The sequence below is a fragment of the Python bivittatus genome, unplaced genomic scaffold (assembly GCF_059951505.1).
Source record: "Python bivittatus isolate LINGU-HERP-01145 unplaced genomic scaffold, Pbiv_v1 ctg000840_np1212, whole genome shotgun sequence".
NCBI lineage: Eukaryota > Metazoa > Chordata > Lepidosauria > Squamata > Pythonidae > Python > Python bivittatus.
The window spans coordinates 43,142,565-43,167,072 of record NW_028277113.1 but is presented as its reverse complement, the minus strand read 5'-3'; the positions used below and the strand labels follow the sequence as shown (position 1 = coordinate 43,167,072).

General features: G+C 36.9%; 1 protein-coding gene across 1 annotated transcript in view; it reads left to right on the top strand.

The window, feature by feature from the left end:
* ALKAL1 (ALK and LTK ligand 1) overlaps nucleotides 1-24,508 on the top strand; it is a 29,652-nt gene that overhangs the window by 1,267 nt on the left and 3,877 nt on the right. The window contains exons 2-3 of the mRNA XM_025175627.2: nucleotides 19,898-19,951; nucleotides 21,783-21,863. Of these exons, the coding sequence (XP_025031395.1) occupies nucleotides 19,898-19,951; nucleotides 21,783-21,863 (135 nt within the window). The remainder of the gene's footprint in view (nucleotides 1-19,897; nucleotides 19,952-21,782; nucleotides 21,864-24,508) is intronic.

Sequence of the window (24,508 nt, the reverse complement as noted above, 5' to 3'; positions counted from 1 at the left end):
AAATCTGACTTTCTGACTGCTCTGAGCGGTCTCATTTTTGTTGTGTCTAACACTGAGCATGGCGATTCATCCTGTCTCCCAAATATCCGTAACCTTTCTGGCCTTGTCCTTCAAGTTCCAGATTCATTTACTTTCAAGCCTCCACTGCCTCTTTACTCATTAACTGCTATTCGTCTCCCAATGTCTCAACTCCAGCATCCAACAATATTCTTAACTACATGCAAAGTAAAAAAATTGGTAGAGTTCTAGCAGATTCCCTGGATGTGGCAGATAGTTAAAAATCTGGTGGAACCAGAAACAAAAAATTAGCATGGAGCTATTGCTGTTGACATTTTTGGTTGTATAGTTCTCACTTCATAGCAGGTTAATTGTGTTTTTTGGGGTGAGGCAGAATTTCCAGATGTTAATTAAAAGGAAATGGTTCATAGTTCATGTGGTTTCTAGATTTAATACATCCATACCTGGCCTCTATATTTTGCTAGCTAATGTAAAGATTATTTGTAGGTAACATTATGAACATGTCACTACTAATAAGAGGCAAATCTGTCTGGGAATTATAGAAGTGGAAAAGTTGGTGGGGAAACTATTAGTATGGTCCACCTGCAGAGACTAATGGGTCTTGATGGATTCCTGTACTGGAGGATTTTCTAAGAACTAGAACTGGCAGTCTTGCTGATGCCCTGGATTCTCTGAAGAATGAGACCTGTCTAGATGATTGACATGATTACTCTTGAATACCTTTATTTGTGCACAGAACAGAGGCTCATTGGTTTTCTTCAGAGCTGGCCTTACCATAAGGTGAAATGAAGTGGTGGACCTGAACAGGTGGCAAATTGGGGCCAAATCCCAATCTGCTGCTATCCCACCTCAATGAAGTAGTGCTTCATTGTACCAAAGATGTACACTGGCAGTGGAAGGTGTTCTTTTCTGTCACTCTTACACAGTGGAGTTGTGAAGTGAAGTTATTTGGGCTGATTATGGGACTATTACATCCTAGTTCCTGCAGTTATTAGGGGAAGGCTTAAGAAACCTGCAATGAATTTGCAAAACATTTTAGGTAATAAAATAATGTTATCTAATCCACATTAAATATTGAGATACATTTTGAGCATTTCTGTAAATGCTAATAAGCACAAAGGGAGAAGAGAGTGGGGCTTCACACATAGCCTTGTCTTCATCTCTCTCCAGTGGGAAATCTACAGTACTGCAAAACTTCCCTTTTGTTTTTCTAAATCTTTAAGTTGCACCACAAGTACATTGGAATGAAACTATGAAGTTTCAGTGAATGCTAGTCTGAGTCCATGAAACTGAACCATCAGTTCTTCCTGGATGCAAAGTCACCATGGATCTGCAGAGAAAGGTCGGAATGAAAGAACAAATTGATATCTTTGGTTTGATCTTTGTAGCATCAGAGCAGTGATGGTACAATAAGGAGGAAAAAAGAAAGGGTCTGTGTTAGTGTCAAAGGAGAGAATGTGGGAAGTGTGTATGAAAGCATCCTCCCTTGTGCGAACATCAAGGAAAACAAAGGGAAAGAATGGGAGCTAAAGAGGAGGAAACAGTCCCTAAAAGGAAAAGGCACTGGGAGATCCACACACACAGCAGCCAGACAATGTGGCTTGTCTTCCCTGCACAGATGGGAATGGCGAGAAATGAGGAAAAACCAATCAGTGCTTACAGCAGCTGTAGGCTGGTTTAACATCAATCTGGCCCCATTGCTATCTGAACTATAATGTTAAAACTCAGTTTCAGAAATTGCCAGGAGCAGCACAGGAGAGGAGCAGCTTAAGCTGCCATGCAGAATTGCCCACAGACTGACAAAACAAGGGTCTACACATAGAAATATGTGTAAATCTCATGGTCTTATATACAAACAACTCACAAACATTTTCATGTGTATTTATTTACTTTTTTATTAGTTTTGTATACTGCCATTATCCTGTCACTGGGAGACAGGCAGCATATACTGTATATCTTATTAATAGTAGCATTAGGTAGAATCCTGGTGGGTATTAAATAATCTAAGATACAAACAACAATAAAACATCTGCAATAATTAATTAATTAATTAGTTAAGTGTGGATGCTGCCCAACTCTGGGTTACTCCCAATATAAAATAAATAACGGTACAAAAAAGCAGAAGCCAAAATACAATATAAGTAAAAAAAAAAAAAATCAGCACCCAGCCAAACAATGCACTACTTCTAGCAAGGAGAACTGTATCCACACTGTTCCAAGGCCTGGGAGAACAACCAGGTTTTCAAGGCTTTCAAAAACACCATCATGATGGGAGCCACACAGGTCTCTGGAGGGTAGGCATCTCAACAGAGAAGGCATACTTCCTGGGTCTTAAATGGCATTGTTTGATCGAAGAACCACAAGTAGTTTCTCCTGGGACATATGTATCAGGTGGATCAATTCCAGCTGAAGAAGGCAGCTTTGAAGGGTATCTGGGTGCGAACCCAGATTTTGATTGTGATTACACTCAGAGACTTGCTAGCAACCAATGGATGTTTTATAATACTGGTATTACATACTCATGGCATCTAATACCGCCAACAAATAAGATGCTGTTTTCTGTATCATCTGCAGTTTTGTAATAGGAAGTAGGAATAACCTTGAGGAACAGGGAGAAGAGCTCCAACCAAGGCGATGGTCAGATAAAAGAAATCTGAGCCCAGGGCAGAAATGTAATTTGAATAAGCATCTCAGACATGACCCTCTCTAGTTCTCATGAAGATAAAGGGATGGAGGGGGGAAGCACATTCAAACTTGCAAGATTTTATTACTGTAATCTTATAATAAAGTAGTATTAGCATTCATAACTCTGTCATCCTAGTTTGATCTACTTGAAAGACTGACAAGTTTCTGAATGATCTTCGATGGCAGCTCCATAAAGAGTACATTGTGGTGGCCTAGACTATTAAGTAGTTCAGGTGTTCAAGGTATGAGTTGCTGTTCCAAGGTTCTCTTGCTTCAGCTGTACAGCTGTAACTGGACAAATGCCATGACCCCACTTACCCTTCCAGCAATAGTGGTGAGTTTAGGAGGACAAGACATGGACTTGCTCCATCAGGGGCAGTAGTCCTCTTCCAGAATAAATGCAGGCCCTGGAAGAGAATTTCTGTGTACAAATAGTACATCTTGCTAGGGTGAACTTCAGCCCATTTAATCTCATTCAGACCCAACAGTCTCCAGGTACCAGATCAAAACTTCACTGTATTTCCAGATTGACCTGGGATAGATAATCAGCATCCAGGTGATACTTCACCCTGAACCAGTGGATGGTCTCTTCCAGGGTTTCATGTTGATATTACAGATCTGGGGGAAAGGATCAAACCCTGAAGTAGCCTAGAATGGCATAGCCACTAGGTCAACCTCTCCTTTCCCATAACTACCAGTTGGAACTGTCCACTATGTAAAGAGTGGAATAATTGTAAAACCGTACTTCCAGTATCTATTCACAACAGGTAGAATAGAAGAATATCATGGCTTATGATACTGAATGCCACCAAAAGGTCTAATAGGACCACAAGAGGTAATCTACCCCCATCTAGTTTGTGCAAGGGAATCAACCAGAGCTAGCGATGGTGTTTCCATTCCTTGCCTGTGTATTAACCATGAGCAAAAAGGGTCTAGATATTGGCTTTCTTCAAGTAACACCCTAATATCTTCTTGATAACATTTCCCAATAAAAAGTACAAAATGTACTTAATCAAGGAATGGATTAAATATTTATAAATGGTCTTAAGTTAGGGAAAAAGTCATTTTATTTATTTATTTATTTATTTATTTATTTATTGGATCTATATATTGGTGTATTCAGTTGGCTCTCAGCAGCTTATACTGAATACAGTGAAATGACAACTTAAACAAATATGCAGAATACCAACATAAATGACAATCAATAAAAGAGAGTGAAATAATATAAGCAGCACAAGAAATTAAGTCAGCAAAATCATGAAAATGTTGTCTGGAATAACTGGGTTTTAATAGCTTCGTAAAGGTCAGTAAGGAAGGAAGGAATCTGATCTCCAATGAGAGGCCATTCCAAACCAAAGGCTCTACTACAGAGAAGCAATACTGTCTAATCTCATCTGTCCGCACCTTTCAGAAACGTGGAATCACTAGGACCTGTTCCCTACAAGATCTGATAGGTTGGGCTGATATAGTTGGGAAAAGGCCTATAGATACCTGGGAGCCAAACATGATGCAGATGGAGATTGTTAGATTTCTCTTAGTGAACTGGACTGTAAACAAATAAAGAGACATTCAAGAATATAAAAATTTCCGGTAAGTGTGTTTATTGTTTTAAAAAAGCTATTGAAGCCATTACAAAGGAGGATTCTGTGTATCAAATGCAAGCCCCGTTTATAGTGAAACCAATTCTTACCAATTTTTCTCTCACCAGTATGATGCAGTATTCTAGAAGTCATTATTTTTTGGGCAGGAGAGACAGTTTTTAGCTGCTTCTTGTTTCAGTAATGCACTATCTAGTATCAATCAGTCTATTTGCATGTGACTGTAGAAATCTGCTTTTCTGTTAGTAAAGCTAAGATTTGATCCAGTGATACTGAACAAATCATTCAGAGAGACCTGAGTCAAAACAAATGTCAGTTCAAAAAGGTGAAATAGGATGCTACAAACTACACTTTCAAACACAATCGTTTTCTCAAGGAATTAGGCTTATAAATCCAGAGGTAAGTCTTTGGCCCTAGTATATCCTCCCAAACTTTCTCTTTAAGTGAATTTTTAAACTGAGACTTTATTTATGATGCCTGCACCCTTGTAGAGGCTTAGTAACCATCTAAATTTTTCCTGTAATGATAATACCACAAGTAATTATTTAAAATGTAACCAATATTAAGATGAGCAAAAATCAGATCCATACAAATGAGGGAAGCAAAAGATTATGCTTTTAACTAAATCTGAACAATGTGGCCCCTTTCTCCTCTATTATTATTACGTTGTTAGAATAGTTGTCCCTCTCCCATCTGAATCCTTGAGCCTCTCCATCTAACCAGAGAATCAAAATAGTAGCACCCGATGTGATGGACTGGAATGGTGGGAGGGGAGTAAAGAATGTGCTCTCATCTCCAGAGGAGCGAGGAAGAGATAAGCGGAGGAGATTGGCACCTTCCTGAGAAATACCATCGGTATGAACTGGCTGAGCCTGGGAACTGGGCTCCAGTCTGGGAAGATTTCTGTAAATGGGTTGTAGCTAATAAACCTTGCTGGATAATTTCTGTATGGTCTCCTGGATTTCCTTGGGCTAGGCCTGACACCTACCTAGATCCTGAGCCATTTTCTTATTCAAGTTTCCCAAAGCTCCATTTCTTCTCTTCTATGCTGCTGGGAAACAGAGTTTCACATCAGTGTGATATCCTGTTCTAACCATTATAAAGAGTTAAAATTACACAGTGACACATAAACTAAAGGTAGTCCTCATTTAGGGACCACTGTTGGGACCAGCAACTCAGTCATTAAGCAAAGTGCTCGCTAAGTGAAACTGCAACTGTGCTTATGATCTTACTTCAGGTTTCCTTTGCTTTATAGACCTGTGAAGGTAGTAAATGCAAGGATTGGTCACAAAGTTACTTTTTCATTGCTGTCATAACTGTGAACAGTCACTGTATGAGGCAGTCCCTAAATGAGGATTACCTGTAGTTGCTTCCAACAAATCTAAAGTCCCATACTATGTGGACTTCTAAAAAATTGCAAGACTTGAGTATCCTCAGGCAAGCAAGGAAAAACGCATCCCATCCAGACTTTGCCACAGAATTAGGTCCCAATGCTGCCACCAGAGCTGAGTGACCATGATCAAGTTATCATTCATCCCCCTTTCCTGGATACTCAGTTCCCACCTTGTCTCCAATCTAGTGTTCTTTATCTTCACTTCCCATTCCACTCCACTGATATCTACAGACATATATTTTTTCCTTTATTCTTTCCATCCCTCCTTACAGTATAGTGTTCTTTTCTTTCCCTCTTTCTTTTAACTTTTAAAATATTTTGTTTGCATCACATAGTGAAGCTGGAATCAGATTATTTGCTTCCAGGCTACCATTAATAAGCAAAGTAAACTTTGCTCAAATTGTGGGGAAGGTCTCTTGAGTGTTTTCTGCTTCTAACTATAGGCACCCAATGTATTAGATTAAGGGATGGCTTTCACAGACTTAGGATGCAATGGAATGGAGGTGGCAGGAAAAATTATATACATGTTCCATTGCTAATTCTTTGGATTTAATTCCTAGAGAAAGATGTTGGCTCAGTTCCTCTGGTGTCCATGACACTTACTTATATCTGAATTGCATCCAGGGGCCATAAATAATCATAATTATTTTCTTCAGTGGTGCTGTAGAAATTTGTTGAGTACCTTGGACAGCAAGAAGATGAAGTAAAGCTAGAAAGCTCACTGGAAACTCTAACAATGAAGCTCAATGTGACATATTTTGGACACATAATACAGAAGCAAGAGTCCTTGGACAATACCCTGATTGAAAAGATAAAAGGCAATAGAAAATGAGACTGGAAGAAGACAAGATGGCTGGATGCTATCACATATCAGAAGGATGAATTTACAGGCGTTCTAAGAAGCAGTTACTGACAGTCTTGATAAACTGTTGTGCATTAGGTCTTAGAAAGAAATGACTAGACAAGAAGAGCAACAACAATAATAGTCATGCTTCTACTTCTCCTATTATTAATTATCTATTAAATCTATTTGTATACCATTTTATAAAGCCTCCCAAAACATCTATATGAACTGTATTCCAAAGCAGCAGCAGCAGCAACAAAAATGAAATATTTGCGGTACAAAGTTCTAGTATTTGAATTATAAGAACTTTGAAGCAGTTGAGGATGTTAAGTACTGAAAGTCAGACTGGGGAGACCCAGGTCAGACTTTCAGCCATAGAAACTCACTGGATAGCTTTGGGGCAATCACTCCTTTTCAGCACAACTTTCCTCACAGGGCTTTTGTGAAGATAAAATGAAGGGAGATCCATTTGTTAGCCACCTTGATTCCTGCATAAAACTCTGTGTGTGTTTGTGTGTGTGTATGTATTTGAAGGACCTAATTCAGTTAAAATTGGAGTATTAACAACTAAACTGAGAATGCAGAGGCATCTCTGAGAGACAGAGATCCAGGCACTTGAACTCAGTGTAGGCAGGATCTTAGTAGCCTCTGCTTCCTGATACTGCATATTTTATATTTTCTTCAGAAGAAAATCCATGCTGACCACAAGTAAACTTCTATGAAAGAGACCTTTATGTCTACAGCTGCAGTATATAAGTTGAGGTTCCTCCACAAGCAGAAACTCTAATAACATTTGATTGCAGCATTCTTCACTGAGTTGATGTTAGTATTATTAAGGAAGGTATAAATTAATATAAGTTGGTCAAAAGCACTTTTTGAAAACAAAAACTATTCTATCTATATAAATGGAAATTGCCTTTATTTGAAATGGTATTGATTTTCAAAATACATAAATGGCCGAAACATTAAGGAGATTCCTTTTACTTTTAACAATCAGCCTTAGGATGTTGGCTAATTATTACCTCAGTAAAATAAAATGAACCACTGATATCTTTGAAGAGCAAGGAATATATTTTCCAAAAAATGATAATAAAACAGATTTAATCAATATTTAGGAAAATAAGGGCTGCACAGGGAAATCATTTGAGATTTTGGGTGAAAATTGAGAGATCTGAACATTTGATCCCTGGTCATCAGTTTCAATAGGTTTGTGTTAGAAGAATATTGACAAACTCTTGAATGAATTAAATAATTTTTTCCCCTAAATTTATTTTGGGCAGTTGGCACCTGAGATATATATTATTATGAATGGCAGAGTCTGTTTCCATGGCTAAGGATGGGCTTGATGCCTGTTCATCTGGTTAATTAGGGGATGGAAGTAACCCCCCAAAATCTAAAATGATTAGACAGTGAAAGATGCATCATCACAAGGTATACAGGCATTTAGAGCTGATCTTGGGGAAGGTATAAAGAGATGTTAAGGAAGGAAGGGACTTGGACAAGAGATTACATAGATTGAAGGAAACATAAGAAATAAATTAACCTCACCATGATTTTGTTCAGTGTAAGATGGGACAGGCAGAAAATTGAACAGGTTTTCAAGATTCTGTTATTGTACCTTACAATACTAAAGAAGCACTCCTGGAATCCCTACAGTGTCTGTTTCTTGATCAGGCCTACTTTGAAGGACTAACACAAGGTCATTCTTGGTACTAATATGTTTTTGTGAGGTGGGCATGGATTCTGAGTAATCACTATTATCACTTACCTTCCTTTAGTTATGTGATGTTTGTGTTTAAATGAAATGAGAAATTGCTAGAAATCTTCCTAGAAAGAAAATGCTACAGGATCCTAAAGTACATTACTTTTGATGCCAACTGCTTAAACCAAGACGTGTACAATTTTTTAAAATTAATTTTATTGCTTTTTAATTAATTTCCTTCCACAAAAAGGAAGGAAAATGAACAAAATACAAAGATAATAATGATGGAGATACATTGTCAAGGAGAGGGGAAAAAAACACATAAAAAGTGCTTTAACAAAAAAGTGAAAGAAATACAACAAAGGAAAAAAAAGGTTAATATGTCATAACAATAAACGATTACAATTCTATATATACTTATCTCATGCTAGTATTATTTAAGTACATATAGATTTCCAATACATTTATCTATTATTTTTTTTAAAAAAACCTACTGTATTTTGTATAAATGAGTCCCATATTTCGTTATACTTGTCCATACAAAGTCTACATCTATAGGCAATCTGCTTGCAAGTAGCAAGTACAATCATGTCTTCAATCCATTGAATAAATAGGGTCATATATTTATCTTTCCAATGCTTCAATATCAGTCTTTTGGTCATAGTAAGGGCATGGAGAATCCATTTACATTGTCCAGTTGTCACGTTCCATGTACTAGGTATGTAGATCAAAAGAATATTATTCTCTGAAAATATTAGCTTAAGACATGTACAAATCATGAGCTTGTGCACACCGTTCTTGCCTTTATCCCAACATTCCTTCTCCCTTATCTGAAAACCATTAACTAAAGTCTTTGGGCATTAATTGATCCAAACTGCCCATTTCATTTTTTTCTTCATTACTAGGAAATACATTATCAGTTATTTTGCTTTAGAAATGATATTGCTTTCCTAATTTGTAAATAATAATAACAACAACAACAACAACAACTATCAAACAACCACATCTGCCTAACCCAGGTCCTTGGGAAGGACTCAATAGGTTGATAAAATCGATAGATGGATAAAAATGCTAAATCCAGTCTAAACATCTGGCCAACTGTGCGACCAACCATAATAATTAACACCATCAAATAACATCTGCCTATCCCAGGTCCTTGGAAAGGAGTCTATAGGTGGATAAAAATGCCAAATCCAGTCTAAACATCTGGCTGACTGTGCAACCAGCCATAATAATAATAAGTCATTTATCCAGGAAGCTTTCAGTTGTGGCATTTAGAGAAGGATACCACCAAAGAAGATGTGCAAGATATGTGCATTTCTTACTTTAAAGTTATTATGTGGCTAGGAGTAATTGCAGTAGTGTCCTGTCATGTATAATGCCTTGAAAGTGCATAGGAAATACATTAAAATAGAAAATATTACAAATGAACTTAAGTAGTCACATGCACACACACACATACTCTCTCTCACACACACACAAGCTATCAGAATCATGGACAGCATACTATAGGAGATACTGGATGGCATCTTCTCTTATAAAGAGAGCTGTTGCCTCACTGAGAGATGACCTTAAGTTATTGGAGTACCTTCAGCCTTAGAAGCTCACTGGATGGCTTGGGGCCAGTTAATCTCCCTCAGCCAAATCTATCCTGTTGTGCTTGTCGGAAAAAATGGAGAAGGAAGTGCTTTGTATTCTGTCTTAAACTCCTGGAGGAACAGCAAAATATAAATATGACAAATAAATAAAATAAAAAATCTGCTATACCTCCTGATGGATTTCTGAATGGAGATTTTAAAAGCTCTATGGCTATTTCTGTGTTGACATTCTCCTGCATGGTTAAAGGACTAGATAAGCTATGGAGAGTGATCCTCAGAAATTAGTGGGAGGTCCAATACTTGGGCTGGGAAAGTATAGAATATAATATTGAAGATTGTACATAAAGTGGGGATTATTGGTATTTCATTTAGTTCTAAACATTCCTTGGGATAATGCTGAATTTTAAGCAAGAGGTCAGGATGACAGTAAGAATCTTCCATTTTTCAGTGACAGAAACAGAATTGTAATCCTGCAGAATCCATTCTATTAAAGTGGTCCACTGTTTGGTACCCCTGTATGATGTAATAAACACACCATTTACAGAGGTAATACTAATTCTTTTCTCGAATATGGAACTTTTGTTACTTTCACTAGCCAGTATTTCCACTCATTATAATGCAAGAGTCTCATTATATAGCTCAGAGTCTAAATGAGAATGGTAACAGGTGAAAGGAAGAAACCTTAAAACATATATTAAAATGAAGGGAAGGAAAAGATGTGTTAAAAGTGAAAACTGAGACAATGATGGTTAGGAACAGCTTTTTTAAAAAAAAGTGATAAGGAAATGGCTTGGTAGATGACTAAGAGAGAAGGGAGCCTGTTTCACATAGGTGTAAACTAGGAAAAAGAATTGAATCAAACAACAAGCAATGGAACAGAGAAAGTGAAACTATTATGGGGATATTGGAAAAGATATATACATGTACATATACATATATAAAATCCTCTCTCACTCCTATGAGTGGTGTGTGTCTTCCTCAATCTTGGGTCCTCTACCAGAAGCCTGGGGGTTTGAGCGTTCTGCACAATATCTTAGGTGTTCCAAGCATTGTACTCTTTTGGCCAGACAGCTCTGATGTTGTTCCTGGGATCTGTTGGAGCCACTCTCCCAGCTTAGGAGTCACAGCCCGTACCACCACTGGGACCACTTTGGCTTTTACTTTCTACATCCTCTCTAGTTCTTCCTTCAGGCTCTGGTACTTCTCCAGCTTCTCATACTCCTCATTCCTGATGTTGCTGTCACTTGGCACTGCTACCTCTATCACCACCACTGTCTTCTGGTCCTTGTCTACTACCATTATGTCTGGTTGATTGGTCAGTACCTGCCTGTTGATCTGGATCTGGAAGTCCCACAGGATCTCAGCCCTGTTATTCTCCATGATTCCTTCTGTGGAATCTGCCATCCGGACTTGGGAGGCTCTAGCCCATACACTGTGCAGATGTTTCTGTACACAATGCCAGATACTTAGTTGTACTGTTCAGTGTATGCTGTTCCTGGCTGCATCACCCTGCCACTACGTGTTGGACTGTTTCTGAGGCCTCTCTGCACAGTCTGCACCTTGGATCCTGCCTAGTGTGATAGACCCCTGCTTCTATGGAAGTGGTGCTTAGTGCCTGTTCTTGTGCTGCTATGATCAGTGCCTCAGTGCTGTCTCTTAGTCCAGTCCTTTCCAGCTACTGGTAGGATTTCCCAATGTCAGCCACCTCAGCTATCTGTTGATGGTACTTCCCATCCAGAAGCTTGTCTTGCCATGGCACTACCTGTACTTGAACTTCCTCCCATGTCTGCTGCTGCCTCAGGAGTTTTCTCAGCAGCTCATCTTTGGGTGCCATCTTACTGATATGCTCCTGGATGCTCTGGGTTTCATCCAGGACAGTGGCTTTGACACTCACCAGACCCCACCCACCCTCTTTCCAGCTGGTGTAGTCTCTGGGTATTGGACCTGGGATGGAAACCTTTGTACATTGTGAGGAGCTTCCACATCTTCACATCAGCAGCTTCCATGTCCTCCTTTGGCCAGCTCACTATACCGGCAGGATATCTGATGACTGGCAGGGTGTACGTGTTGATGGCATGGATCTTGTTCTTCCCATTGAGCTGGCTCTTCAGGACCTGTCTTATCCTTTGGTGGTACTTGGATGTTGCTGTCTTCCTTGCCTCGTCATCGTGGTTCCCATGTGACTGTGGGATATCAAGGTATTTATAGCTGGTCTGTACGTCTGCCGAATGGCCCACTGATAGTTCCACCCTATCAGTCTTAACTATCTGTCCTCTCTTTACTACCATCCAGCCTCTCTTAATCTGTGTCACTCTCATATTCAACAATCTCAACAGACTCTCATCAATCTATCATCTATCTATCTATCTATCTATCTATCTATCTATCTATCTATCTATCTATCTATCTCATATAATGTTTCTATATAAGATTTTCTTGGTTTTTCAATTTGTACTGCTATCAGTGTTAATTCTTTGATTGGCATGACTCTTAATTTTATAGCTTTGAATGACTTACTAATAATCATGTTTTGTTTTAATTGTATTTTGATTTAGTAACATATTTTATCTTTTTGTAAACCAATTTAGATATTCTGTAAAAATATATAAAGTGCCATTAATCTCCCACTGGAATAATGATTATAAGTTGTTCACAAATATCCTAGCTGATAGATTGAAAATAATTTTATAATAATTTATTCATGAAGATCAATGTGGGTTTTTACCTAAAAGACAGTTAAAAGACAATGTTAGAATGGTGCTGGACATTTTAGAATATTTAGAACAGCATAATGAAAAACAAACAGCATTGATTTTCTTAGATGCAGGGAAAGCTTCTGACAATTTGAACTGGACTTTTTGCAGATGATTTGGTGTTGGTTTTAGAAGATCCTCTAAAGGGAATAGAAATATTGATGGGAAAACTAAAAGAATTTGGTGCATTAGCAGGTTTCAAGATTAGTAAACAGAAGACAAAGATGTTAACAAAAAATATGAAGATACAAGATCAAATAGAATTGATGAATAAAATGGATTTTAAGGTCAAGAAGAAGGTAAAATACTTGGATATTAACATGACAAATATGAATTGTATGTTATTCCAAAACAACAATGTTATGACTTGGAATGAGGTTAAAAAAGATATGTTAAGATAGGAGAAAACACAATTGTAATCGTTGGGGAGAATTCCTGTGATTAAGAGGAATGTTTTATCCAGAATACTATTTTTGTTCCAGACTATATCTGTTTGACATCTGATATAGCATTTAAACAATGGCAGAAAAATATATCTAAATTTGTTTGGCAGGGGAAAAAACCATGAGTTAAATATAAAGTGTTACAAGATGGAAAGGAAAGACAATGATTGGGTCTACCTGATTTGAAATTATATTTTGCAGCTTTTAGTTTAGTTTGGATGAAAGAATGGATGTTCTTGAGAAATAGAAGACTTTTGGAGTTAGAAGAATATATCTTGAGATTTGGTTGGCATGGACATTTATGGTATGATAAGATTAATGCAGACTTTAAAAATCAATTTGTTAAACATGTTATGTTGAGAATATGGAACAGATGCAAACTCAGGTTCTGTCTGAAAATATCTTTGTGGCTCTCACCACAAGAAGCATTTTACAGAAGAGAAATGATAAGTAAACATAAATGGTTAACTTATTTTGATATACTAGAATTTTCTCAAGCAGAATGCAAACTTGAATCAAGAGAGGAGTTAGAGGTAGAAGGATATACTTGTCAATGATTCTCTTATGTACAACTACTAGAAAAATTTAAAGTAGACAAAAGAACTTTTTGTTTTGAACATTGTAAGGCTGAATTTGAAATAGAACTGTGTAGAAATGATGAACATGTTATTCCTAAAATGTATAAACTTTTATTGAAATTTGAAACAGAAGAAGGACAAGTCAAAGAATGCATGATAAAATGGACCACAAATTTTGGTTACAATATACAAGTGGAACAGTGGGAGACTATGTGGTTAAAAGGATTAAAATTTACATTATGCTATAATCTTAAAGATAATTTTTATAAAATGATGTATCGTTGGTATATGTCACCAGAAAAACTGTCTAGAATGTATAAAGGTACTTCAAATTTATGTTGGAAATGTGAACAACAAGAGGGGACATTTTACCATACTTGGTGGCATGTAAAGAAGCCAGAAATTTTTGAACTCAAATGCATATACTAACATAGAAGATTTAAAATATTAATATACAGTGGAAACCAGAAGTTCTTTTGAGACTGACTGGCAAACAGTTGGAAAAAAATCATGGAACTTTGTTTTTATATATGATAACTGCAGCAAGATTATTATATGCAGAAAGGTAGAAAGAATCAATACTACCCACAGTAGAGGAATGGATGGTGAAGATGATGGAACTTGCTGAAGTGGCTAAATTGACAGCTTTGATTGGAGACAAAACTTTGTCTAAGTTTAATGCTGACTGGAAACCCCTTAATGACTTTTTGCGAGAAACACAAAAAAATGACATTATGGTATATGGTTTTGATAATTAGTAAAAAAAATAGTTTATAGAAAAAAGGTAAGTCATGTTGTAACCATAGAGTAAGAGGTTAACTTACATTTATACTTATGACTGTTATAAAAGAAAATCGGAAGTCACTTCTTTATCCTTTTTTTCTTTTTCTTTTTCTTTTTCTTCTCTTTTTCTTTTTCTAGCACTTTTGGCTTTCTATTTTCCTATTTATTTTCTCTTTTTCTTTCTTTACTCTAATTATTAGTTCTTGTTAGATTTTATGTTTTTTTCCTTAAATTTTTAATAAAATTAGTTTTTAAAAAAGGATATAAAGTGAAGGACCTGAACGTATATTTATCTGTCTTATGTCAGATCATTTTTTAGTGGTACTGTTTACTGTAACTGGATGAGTTTGAGGATTTGGGACAGAATTTTTCCTTTCTCATGCATACTTATCAAACTATTATTTCCTTTTGAGCTAAGCACATTGTGCAAAGCACAGAAAAGGAGTAAGCCAAAGACATTAAAGACATAGAAATAAATATAACTCAAGCTAGTTTACACTAACAACATCAAATAATAAAGCACACATTCAAGAAAATGGGCAGATGTGTTGAAACAGTATATAATATACACATTTCTCCTGTCCCCCTCCCCCCTCTGCAAATATTCCTGCAGATGCCCACAGTCTGGTCCAAAACATATTTGATTGTTGAGATATAACACCAAGAGTTTCCACCTCTTTTTTTCCCCCTTCACTGTTATAAACATTCATCATGCATCCACATACACTATTTGGATTTGTAGCTGATTGTCCCATAATCAAACAAAGAAATAATTACAAATCCAACACACCTTACTCTGTTGATAGTTAAATTTCAGAGAACCTATATAAAGCATTATACAACTCCGTACAATCTTTTTTCCAACTGTTTGCCAGTCAGTCTCAAAAGAAGAACTTCTGGTTTCCACTGTATATTAATATTTTAAATCTTCTATATTAGTATATGTATTTGAGTTCAAAAATTTCTGGCTTCTTTACATGCCACCAAGTATGGTAAAATGTCCCCTCTTGTTGTTCACATTTCCAACATAAAGCCCTATATAAAGGGCAGTCAATCTGAAAGATAACATTTTTTCATCTGAGCCTATCAGGATAGGGCTACTGAAAATGTTCCAAGCTCAAAACATTCCAGACCCAAAATAGCTATTTTGAGTGTTCTGTGTTTCAGGAAAAGGCTCCCTTGCTCCAGGAATTTTATTTTGAGCTTGAAACAAAGCATGATGAGTGTTCAGAACACTGGAGCAGTATTATTTCAAGTAATTTTGGCAGCTCCAAGCACCTTAATTGGATTTTTGACTAAGTTATTTTGTTTTTTAAAAATCTGCCCTGTTTTGCATGAACAGAGTGACAGAAACAGTGCCTGGCCTCACTATCAATTTTGCATGTGATTCTGGACTATTACCAATCTCCATGGTCTGGGACAGGGACTCCAGGAGCCAGGTAGACTGAAGAAAATGTGGCTTGAGACCTGGGCTAGGAGTCCTTTGTGGAAGGAAGTTGAATGAACAGTTGTAAGTGCAGAGAAGGTAGAGGCAGTGAAGAGAAGTGACAGTATATGCAGAGAGATAAGAGCATAGTGTGGAAAAAAGACTGGAGATGGAGAAGAAGGAAAAAAGAACATGGAAAGAAAATTGTAAGGAGAACATTAGAAGCAAGAAGAATAGAGTGGTAGCACAAAACAAAGACATTGTAAATGTCTGAGGAGATAGTTATACAGATGAAGATTCAAATGGACATTTTTTTGTCTGAGAATTTTATCCCAATCATACATGTATGTTAGATCCATGTCCTTCTTAGCTGGTTAAAGCTGCCTAGGAGACAGCTTGGTTGAATTGAAATGGTGGTGAATTCTTCTTGAGTGAGAGAATAGTTCCTCCTGCTTAAGAGGCAGTACAGTAGTGCACCGCTCCTCATAGCTTCTTATGCCTTTGAGTAAAATTTGTTAATTAGAAAGGTGCTATCAGACTCCTGATTTTTTTCCAACATAGATTAACAAGGCTCTCTTCCTACAACATAACTGTAGTGATACTGGACAGTTTCCATCTAGTCTTCTTTTAGGGTATGGTTATGGAGAAGGCAGTTAGACTGCAGGTCCAGAGCACCATGAAGAAAACTGATTATTTGTACTATTTTCAGTCAGGTTTTAGGTCAGATATAGTACTGAAATAGCATTGATTGCACTTGTTGATGACCTTTGGTGGGACCAGGACAGTAGTGATGTGACTCTCCTGGTCCTTTTGACCTCTTGGTGGTTTTTGATACTATCAATTCTTCTGGACTGACTTTGAGATTTGGGAGTGTTGGGGGGGGGGTTGTTTTGTAGACGTGGCTGGCTCCAGTCAGTTCTGAAGGGTAGAAGTCAGGCCCAAGACCCATGCCTTGCAGGATCCTTGAGAGTGCATGGCTTTCTCCTCTTCTATATAACATCAACCTGAGACCTCTGGGGTAAATAATCCAATGGCATGAAGTTGGATATCATCAGTTTGCTGATGACACCCAGTTATATATCTCAATCTCTAGTCAACCAAGTGATGTTGCTGAGGTCCTGTCTCAGTGCTTGGATAGGGAGAAATAGGTTCAGGCTTAACCCTAGAAAGGCTGAGTGGCTTTGGATTCAGGAATTGGCCACATGCAGGGATTTTCCATCTTTAATTCTTGGTGGGTTGCACTTCCTGAGATAAAAAGTTGTTCACAATTTGGGGGACCTCCTGGACTCATGGGCCTTGCTGGAAGAGCTCATGGTGAGTGCCACAAGGAGGGCTTTTGCCCAGGTTGTCTTCTGTACCAATTATGCCCTTTTCAGGACTAACAGATTTTTCTTGTGGTTATTCATGCTTTAGTCACCTCCCATTTGGACTACTACAATGCATTCTACATATGGCTGCCAGACCACTCAGAAACTACTGCTGGTCCAGAATGTGTTTGTGTGAATAGTTATGGCTGCTTCTCAGTACGACCATGTGATACCTTTCCTTCATGAGCTACACTGGTTTCCAGTTCAATAATGTGCTGGTTGTCATCTCAAAAGCCCTTCATGGATCAGGGCCTGGATGTTTATGGGACTGTCTTTCTCCAGTTATGTCTGCCTATTACTTGGTTTGATTACTTTGCTGAGCTTTGGTGTGTGTGTTCATGCATGCTGCTTCTGTCCATTTTCTTTTGTTCTGTTAATGTTGAGCTTCAGAGTGCGTTTCAAAATGAAAAATGTAGATAGATTGGTTGGCTTGTTGAGTTTTGTGTGTGGATACCTTTGGTATGTTTTATGTCTCAACTGAATTTTCATAAGAATACATTTAACAGCATGTTCTGCTGGTTTGTCGAATCTGGCAATTACATGTGTGCATGCATTGAGAAACATGTCAGTGCTGTCTGCAATTGCTGGGGCACCCTGGAAAATTGTAAGATTGTTGTTGTTGTTGTTATTACTACTACTACTACTACTATTATTATGTTATGTTATGTTATATTTTTATTCTGCCTTTCTTATATTTGGTCAGCTCAAGGCAGCGAACATGTCTAAAACTTCTGCCTTCTATTTTTATCACAACAACAACCCTGCGAAATGGGTTGGGCTGATTGAGAGTGACTGGCCCAAAGTCACCCAGCCAGCTTTCATGCCTAAGGCAGGACTAGAATTCAAAGTCTCCTGGTTTCTAGTCTGATGCCTTAACCACAAACTGACTCTCCAGGTACATAGTAATACAGGTAGTTCTTGTTTAACAACTGTTCGTTTAGCAACCGTTCTGTTGCAGCAGCCACAATGTGGAATTCCATATGAAGGATGGTGTATTTGTCCTCTGGTCCTCTAGCTTTCTTTTGCCTAGTTTGGCAAGATTTTCTGGATTGAAAAAATTATTATACTGACTGATAGGGCTTTCCAAAATTATTTATCATTAGGGTTATGAAGGGCTTTGACCTATGTAGAAATAAATACAGCATGTACATGGAGAGATACTGTATATCCAATTGTTGCTCACCATTTTTCCCCCAGTTAAATATGCTGCTTCCCAAATAGTGTAAATGAACACATTGATGAATTTGGACTTAGATTTATTTTGTTGCACATTAAAGTGTATGCATCACTGCTGTGAGTGAGACTTTAACCTTTCCTTAGCAGCTACTTTGTACCATTTGCTTCTAGTTGTGAGGCTAGAGGGAAAATGAGTTTTTGATCTCTATGTGTGTGTTAGACTCCTTCTACCAGCCTCTCAAATGCAACATTTGAGGGTTCAAGAAATCATGTGAAATGTAGTTCACAAGAATTTCTAAGCCTATTTGAGACGAAGATGGGTAGAACAATTTACATAACACTAGATATTTCTCAAGTACTTGCCAGGAGAAATATAAAAAAGTTAGTGAAGTCAAGGGGAGCTAGTAATCATGATAGTAATCATGAAGGTGATTACTGGTGACATATGATGTTTTGTAGATCTTCTAAGCAGAGTAATTTGATCCAATAAGAGAAACAGTATGGTTCTCAAAGTTTTTAATGAATAATTTAGATATGGCATTCAGCCAGACTCTCAGGATAAGTTAATTCCTTTTGGGCCAATTTTGACATCTCTCAGAATTCCTTCATTCCTCTACTCCACCATATATTCACTGGATAAAAAATGAATACATTCTTGTATATTGCTTGAGGGTCTCATTTCCTCATAAGAAGCCTTTTGAAGAGTGGCCAGATGTATGCAGGGGCAAACCAAGAATGATTTGTACCAGTGCCAAAATTGGTGGGATCAGAGACATACTTTTCTGTACCTGTATATACCAATAATCACAATTCAATTTTAATTTTCCTTCTTCTCTCTCCCGTCCTTTCTTATGTGTATGCTGTCTTCCTATGTACATTTTTATAAGGTTCTGTAAATAATTCTATGCTTTGATATTATGCAAATAATTGTAAATAGCATTTTCAAATTACTAAGCAAAAAATATACACATAGACATCTTTTCCAAATTTAAATATAGCATATATTAAATAAACAAAAACATGTGGTTGAACAAACAGTACCTATATCACCATATGTCAGGGAGCTGTCTAAGATACCTTTGAAGTTTATTTTTTTAAAAAACTCTCCTTCCTCTGCCCTGGTTGCTATGCAGAATATGTTGCACTCCACCTGGTTGGTTATTCACAGCAAATGTTAGTGAGGCCCATCTCTAGCTTTACTTTCCTACATTCTCTCTTCAGTAGAGTGCTAACACTTTATACACACATGGTTTTATGCATGTAATCAGTGCTTCCTCTGGAAATAAAGGAGCTACTTTCTATGTATATTGCTCCTTTTGTAGAGGAGAATTCCTGTACTTGCTGTTCCTCCATTTAGACTGATAATTCAGTGAATCACTAAAACTTTGTCCTTGAATTTTATTTTGCATTTTTTTAGCTTTGCAATGGTTGATGGAAAATGGCAAATAAAACAAATTTCTTAATATGTTTTATAGATGCACATATTTTAAAGCATATTATTGTTTAATATATGAAATCTCTGTTGTTTCACAGAGGTATTTCCAAGAGATTCCAGTTTAAAAGACAAGTTCATCAAACACTTTACAGGTAAAAGCTATGAAAAATATATTTGGATAACCTCTATCCAGATGTTGATTTCATCAAAGAAAATGTTTAGCAATTTTCAGATTACAAAGCTATACAAATAAATACAAAACTAGGATCATGACATGGCTAAAAGATCTGAAGAAAGTGACTGTTCACATTCATATGAACGCATACATTCATCTCTGTGCTAGCAGCATGCAGCTATTCAATGAGAGCATATATGAGATGCCAGGATCAAAAAGGGGGAGACGCTAAAACAAAGCCTAGAATTTGATTTATAATCCAATTTCATTTAAATTCATATGTGTTTTGTTAATATGATTCCTTCCATGTATTTAAAATTTTTCTTTTTTTTCTTTTTTACATTAAACATTACAATTTTTAATTGTAATGAAAAGACTGTGTGACCTATAGGAGCATAACCGGTGATCCAGGACTTTGAAATGTTCTGTGTATCTGCACAAATTCCTGGTTGCACAAAGCTTCTAATCACATTTCAGTGGACATATATATAAACAAATTCAACTCATGGCAGGTAGGTAGGGGATCAAAGCAGCTGAGCTGTAATGTTATACTTCTTATTGAAAGAGTAGCAGTGGGACTCAGAAGTGTCAAAAGAAAACACACACTCTGTCCCCAAACTAGACATTTTGGCTGGCAAGCAATTGCCATTTATTGAATTTCCTTAATAAATACCTTCTGATAGTTTCTGTCAGCAAATTAAAGAAAATTTAGTGCCTACCTGGATGATCAAAAATGCAAGGATTTACATCTCAGTTAAGACCATCTCTGTATTTTTTATTCTTTCTAACGCCAAGGAATATTGGAAATTATGCAAAGGGCTTGGAACTCTGTTTATCTATCTGTGTGTTGGCAGTTGCATAACTCTCTTAAAACAGAATAGGATGGGACCAAATTTGGACTGGAGAAGCCAAGAAAAAAAAGAATTAAGTTCAAAAATGGGAAAGATTCAACAAGAAGCTGTAGAGAAAAGACCAAAAAAATCCCAGTGTATCCCTAAGAGAGACGCAATCAGAGAGCAGGTTGTTTCTAACTCTCCATTCAAAGCCGCCTCCTTTTTCCTTCCCACTCATATGACCTAAAGCAGAGTTGTTTTTAAAGGGTTGAAAAAATCCTGAAAGCTATGCCCTGCATGCTTTCTCAACCTTCTTACTCCAGTCAACCCAGCGGAATATTGGAAAGAAATTTTGTAAAGGGGCTCAGAACTCTATATGATATGACTGTCCATCAGCAGGATAATTCTCCAAAAACTAATCAAAATGGGACCAAATTTGATCTGAGGGGTGAAGTCAGCCAAGGAAAGACGGGGTTTGACAATCGACTGCATGGACTGGGGATTGCAGAGAAAAATATTCCAGGAATAATTTCTCCAATGTGTCCCCCAGGAAAAGAATTTGAATAGTGGCTCAGAATGTTGCTGGCTATTCCATTCTAAATCTCCCTCCCTCCTCCTCCTTCTCCAGTCATGTGATCTAGGGCAGGGTATATGCTTCTTCAAGTACAAAGGCAAATTTATGATTATGGTTGGTAAAGGGTTTGGAAAGAATTCCAGAAACCAGGTCTCTGCATGCTTGCCATCCCTTGTCATTTTAGTTTTATAAGTTTTATAAAAATGATAAGTCATATATAACCAAGTCAGAAGATTAAGTGGTACTGTATTTTGAATGGGTGATGCAAGATAGATAATTTTAAGCAGGTTATAAATGAAGCAAATATAAGTAATTGAAAAGGATAAGTTTACTTATTTGAACTAGTGTTAAAAGACCACCAAAATGTTGTATCTCATTAATTTTTATGTACTATCAAACAGGTCCTGTCACATTTTCAGCTGAATGTAGTAAGCATTTCCATCGTCTATATCACAATACACGGGATTGTTCAACACCAGCTTGTAAGTTACCACTAAAACTAAATTCATTTTTCACTGTCCTGTCTCAACTTAGAGACAAACAGGCTCTTAGCACCAGACTATTTCATTATCCTTCTTTGAGAATAGAGTGTGTACATTTCTGCTATTATCTTGTCAGATGTTTCACTGAACATCAAACCTGTAATAATGGTGCTAGGCCAAAGCAGGTTATTAAGTTTATTGGAATGTATGATGGATGGTTTTGTACATAAATCTCAGGAATAGATAGTGAGCATCTTATGTTTAATAACTATCAGTCAACTTTAATTTAGATTCATTAGATTTGTTTAATTTAGGTTAATTTGATTACTCCTTTTTGAGAATCTGTTTCTTCCTTCTCTTTCACAGTTTATCCAGTTGAGGCCTTTATTGTATAATTGTCCTTCACTCATATAATTTTATGAGAAATTCAGTTGTTGTCTTTCATCTGTAACCTTTCATATTTTCAGACTTCTTTTCTTATGACAGAAAACGGGTTAAAGAAAGAAAAATGTGCAGTGTATTTTCATTAATGTACGGGATGGATTCTACCTTGCTGTACTTAGGAGACCAACCATGATTATTGAATAACTAATTGTATTAAAATGACATTCAAGAACTTCAGTAACACCATTTGTGTCTACCAGTTCTCCTAACCAGATCTGGAGAGGAAGTACTTTATCCTTATAAATACTGGAAACTATAGTCTTTTTACACAGAGGAAAAGATTGAATATAATGTGTTGTGGGGAAGTTTTGCAAGGCAGGAAGAATGCTACAGAATTTTCTAATAATGGGTCTTGTTTATAGTATTTGTAGGTCAAAAGGTAGGATGGGGGGGGGGGAACAGATCAAATACTCCATAGAAGAAACTTTTATGTGAATAGGAGGCATATTCAAGACCAGATTTTTTAAAAAAAAAAATCAACTAGTATTGTTCAACACACAACTAGTTTGAATTCAGTGGATGGATTGTTTACCTCGTTAAAGCAATACTGTGCTAGTATTCTTCAGCATGGTCCTTTTTTGGAACTGGCACATTAATAGATATTTTCCAGTCCTTTGGCTGCTCCTGTGCTTTCTATGCCTATATACAGATACCAAGTGCACCATCTATAAGATTACCATTCTGAAAGACCAATTCTGCTGGTATTTCAGCAACTCCTGCAGTGTTTTTGTTAGGAATATTTTTATGGCCCATTCTGTTCCAGAATGTCTGACTCTAATTCATGGATTAAATCTTCTTCTACGTCAGCAGTGTCTGCAGGATATAAAGTCTAGATGGCAGCAGCCATGATGGCACATTCACAGTTCCATCCACTTTTGATGTGTGTTGGGCAGAGCTTTGATTACACTGTTGCAGCTGCCATCTTGACTTTTTTTTTTTTTTTACTATACTCTGAAGATACACCTGATGGATGTCATTTCTGTAATTTTCTTAAATACTTTAATCTTCCCATTCCATTGTTATCCTCAATTGCTTTGTACTGCTTATTTAGACATAATGTTGTTTCTCTTCTTGCTCTTTTCTGGAACTCAGCATTTAGTTGGGCACTTTTTCTTCTGCCTCTGCTGTTTTTGCATTTTGCCATTCTTCAGCATGGTATGAACAGTAAGACATCTTGCATTTCGGAATATTTTGTTTGCTTCATATTTAAGAGTGTAGCAAATTCACAGCTCTTTTGATACCCTATATATCACATCTAGCTCATTAAATCAATTCTTTGTCTTCACTGCATAATCATATGGAATATTCCGGAGGTCATATCTTATTAGTCTAATGATTTCACTTGTTTTCGTTAAGCTGTAATTATGCATGAAAGTTAATGATCTGGTCTTGTTTTTGCTAACTGAATAGAACTTCTCTATCTTTGCATACAAAGAATAGCGTTAGTTTGGTTTCAGTGTTGTCCAACCAATGATGCCTTAAGTTATATTTTAGGTTGAAGAAGAAGGTATTTGCTATAAATATTTAATTTTCTTGGCAGAACTCTATTAATTTGTCTCTTACTTTACTTCATACACTATTCCAGATGCTATTTTACTTCTAACTTTACCAGTCTGGTCTCTTATAATTAGTATGATGTCTCTTTTGATTACATGGTGCATCTGTAGTTGGACCCTAGAGTTGGATCACTATAAAATTCACTACTTGCTTTGGGCTCAGAGTGAGATCATTCTATCATTTTTAAGGTTGTATCTGAGCACAGACCATAATACCTTTTTCTTAATGATGGCTACTCCATTTCTTTTATGATCTCCTTATTCACAGTAGATTCGATGCTCCTTGTAAGGAAGTGACCCATTAAAGTCAACTTCAGTTTCCTGATTTCCAGTGTTTAATCTTGACACTTTTGCTCAGACTACATAACATTTATGATTCATGGTCCCATATTGTGTTACCAATGGTATACGTTTCTGCACCATCAAATTTTATCTATGCTTCCCTCCATATATGCATCTGAACATACTTTTGACTTCGATCCAAATGCATCTTATGAACTAGCAATACATGCCTCCTGTTCTTCCCCAGTAGCTCACTGAATACCTTCTAACCTCAGAGGGCCATCTTCTAGTATCATGCTGTCATTACTCTAGTTGTGAATATCAATTTGATTTTCTTGGAAGAATGCTAGAATAGGTTGATGT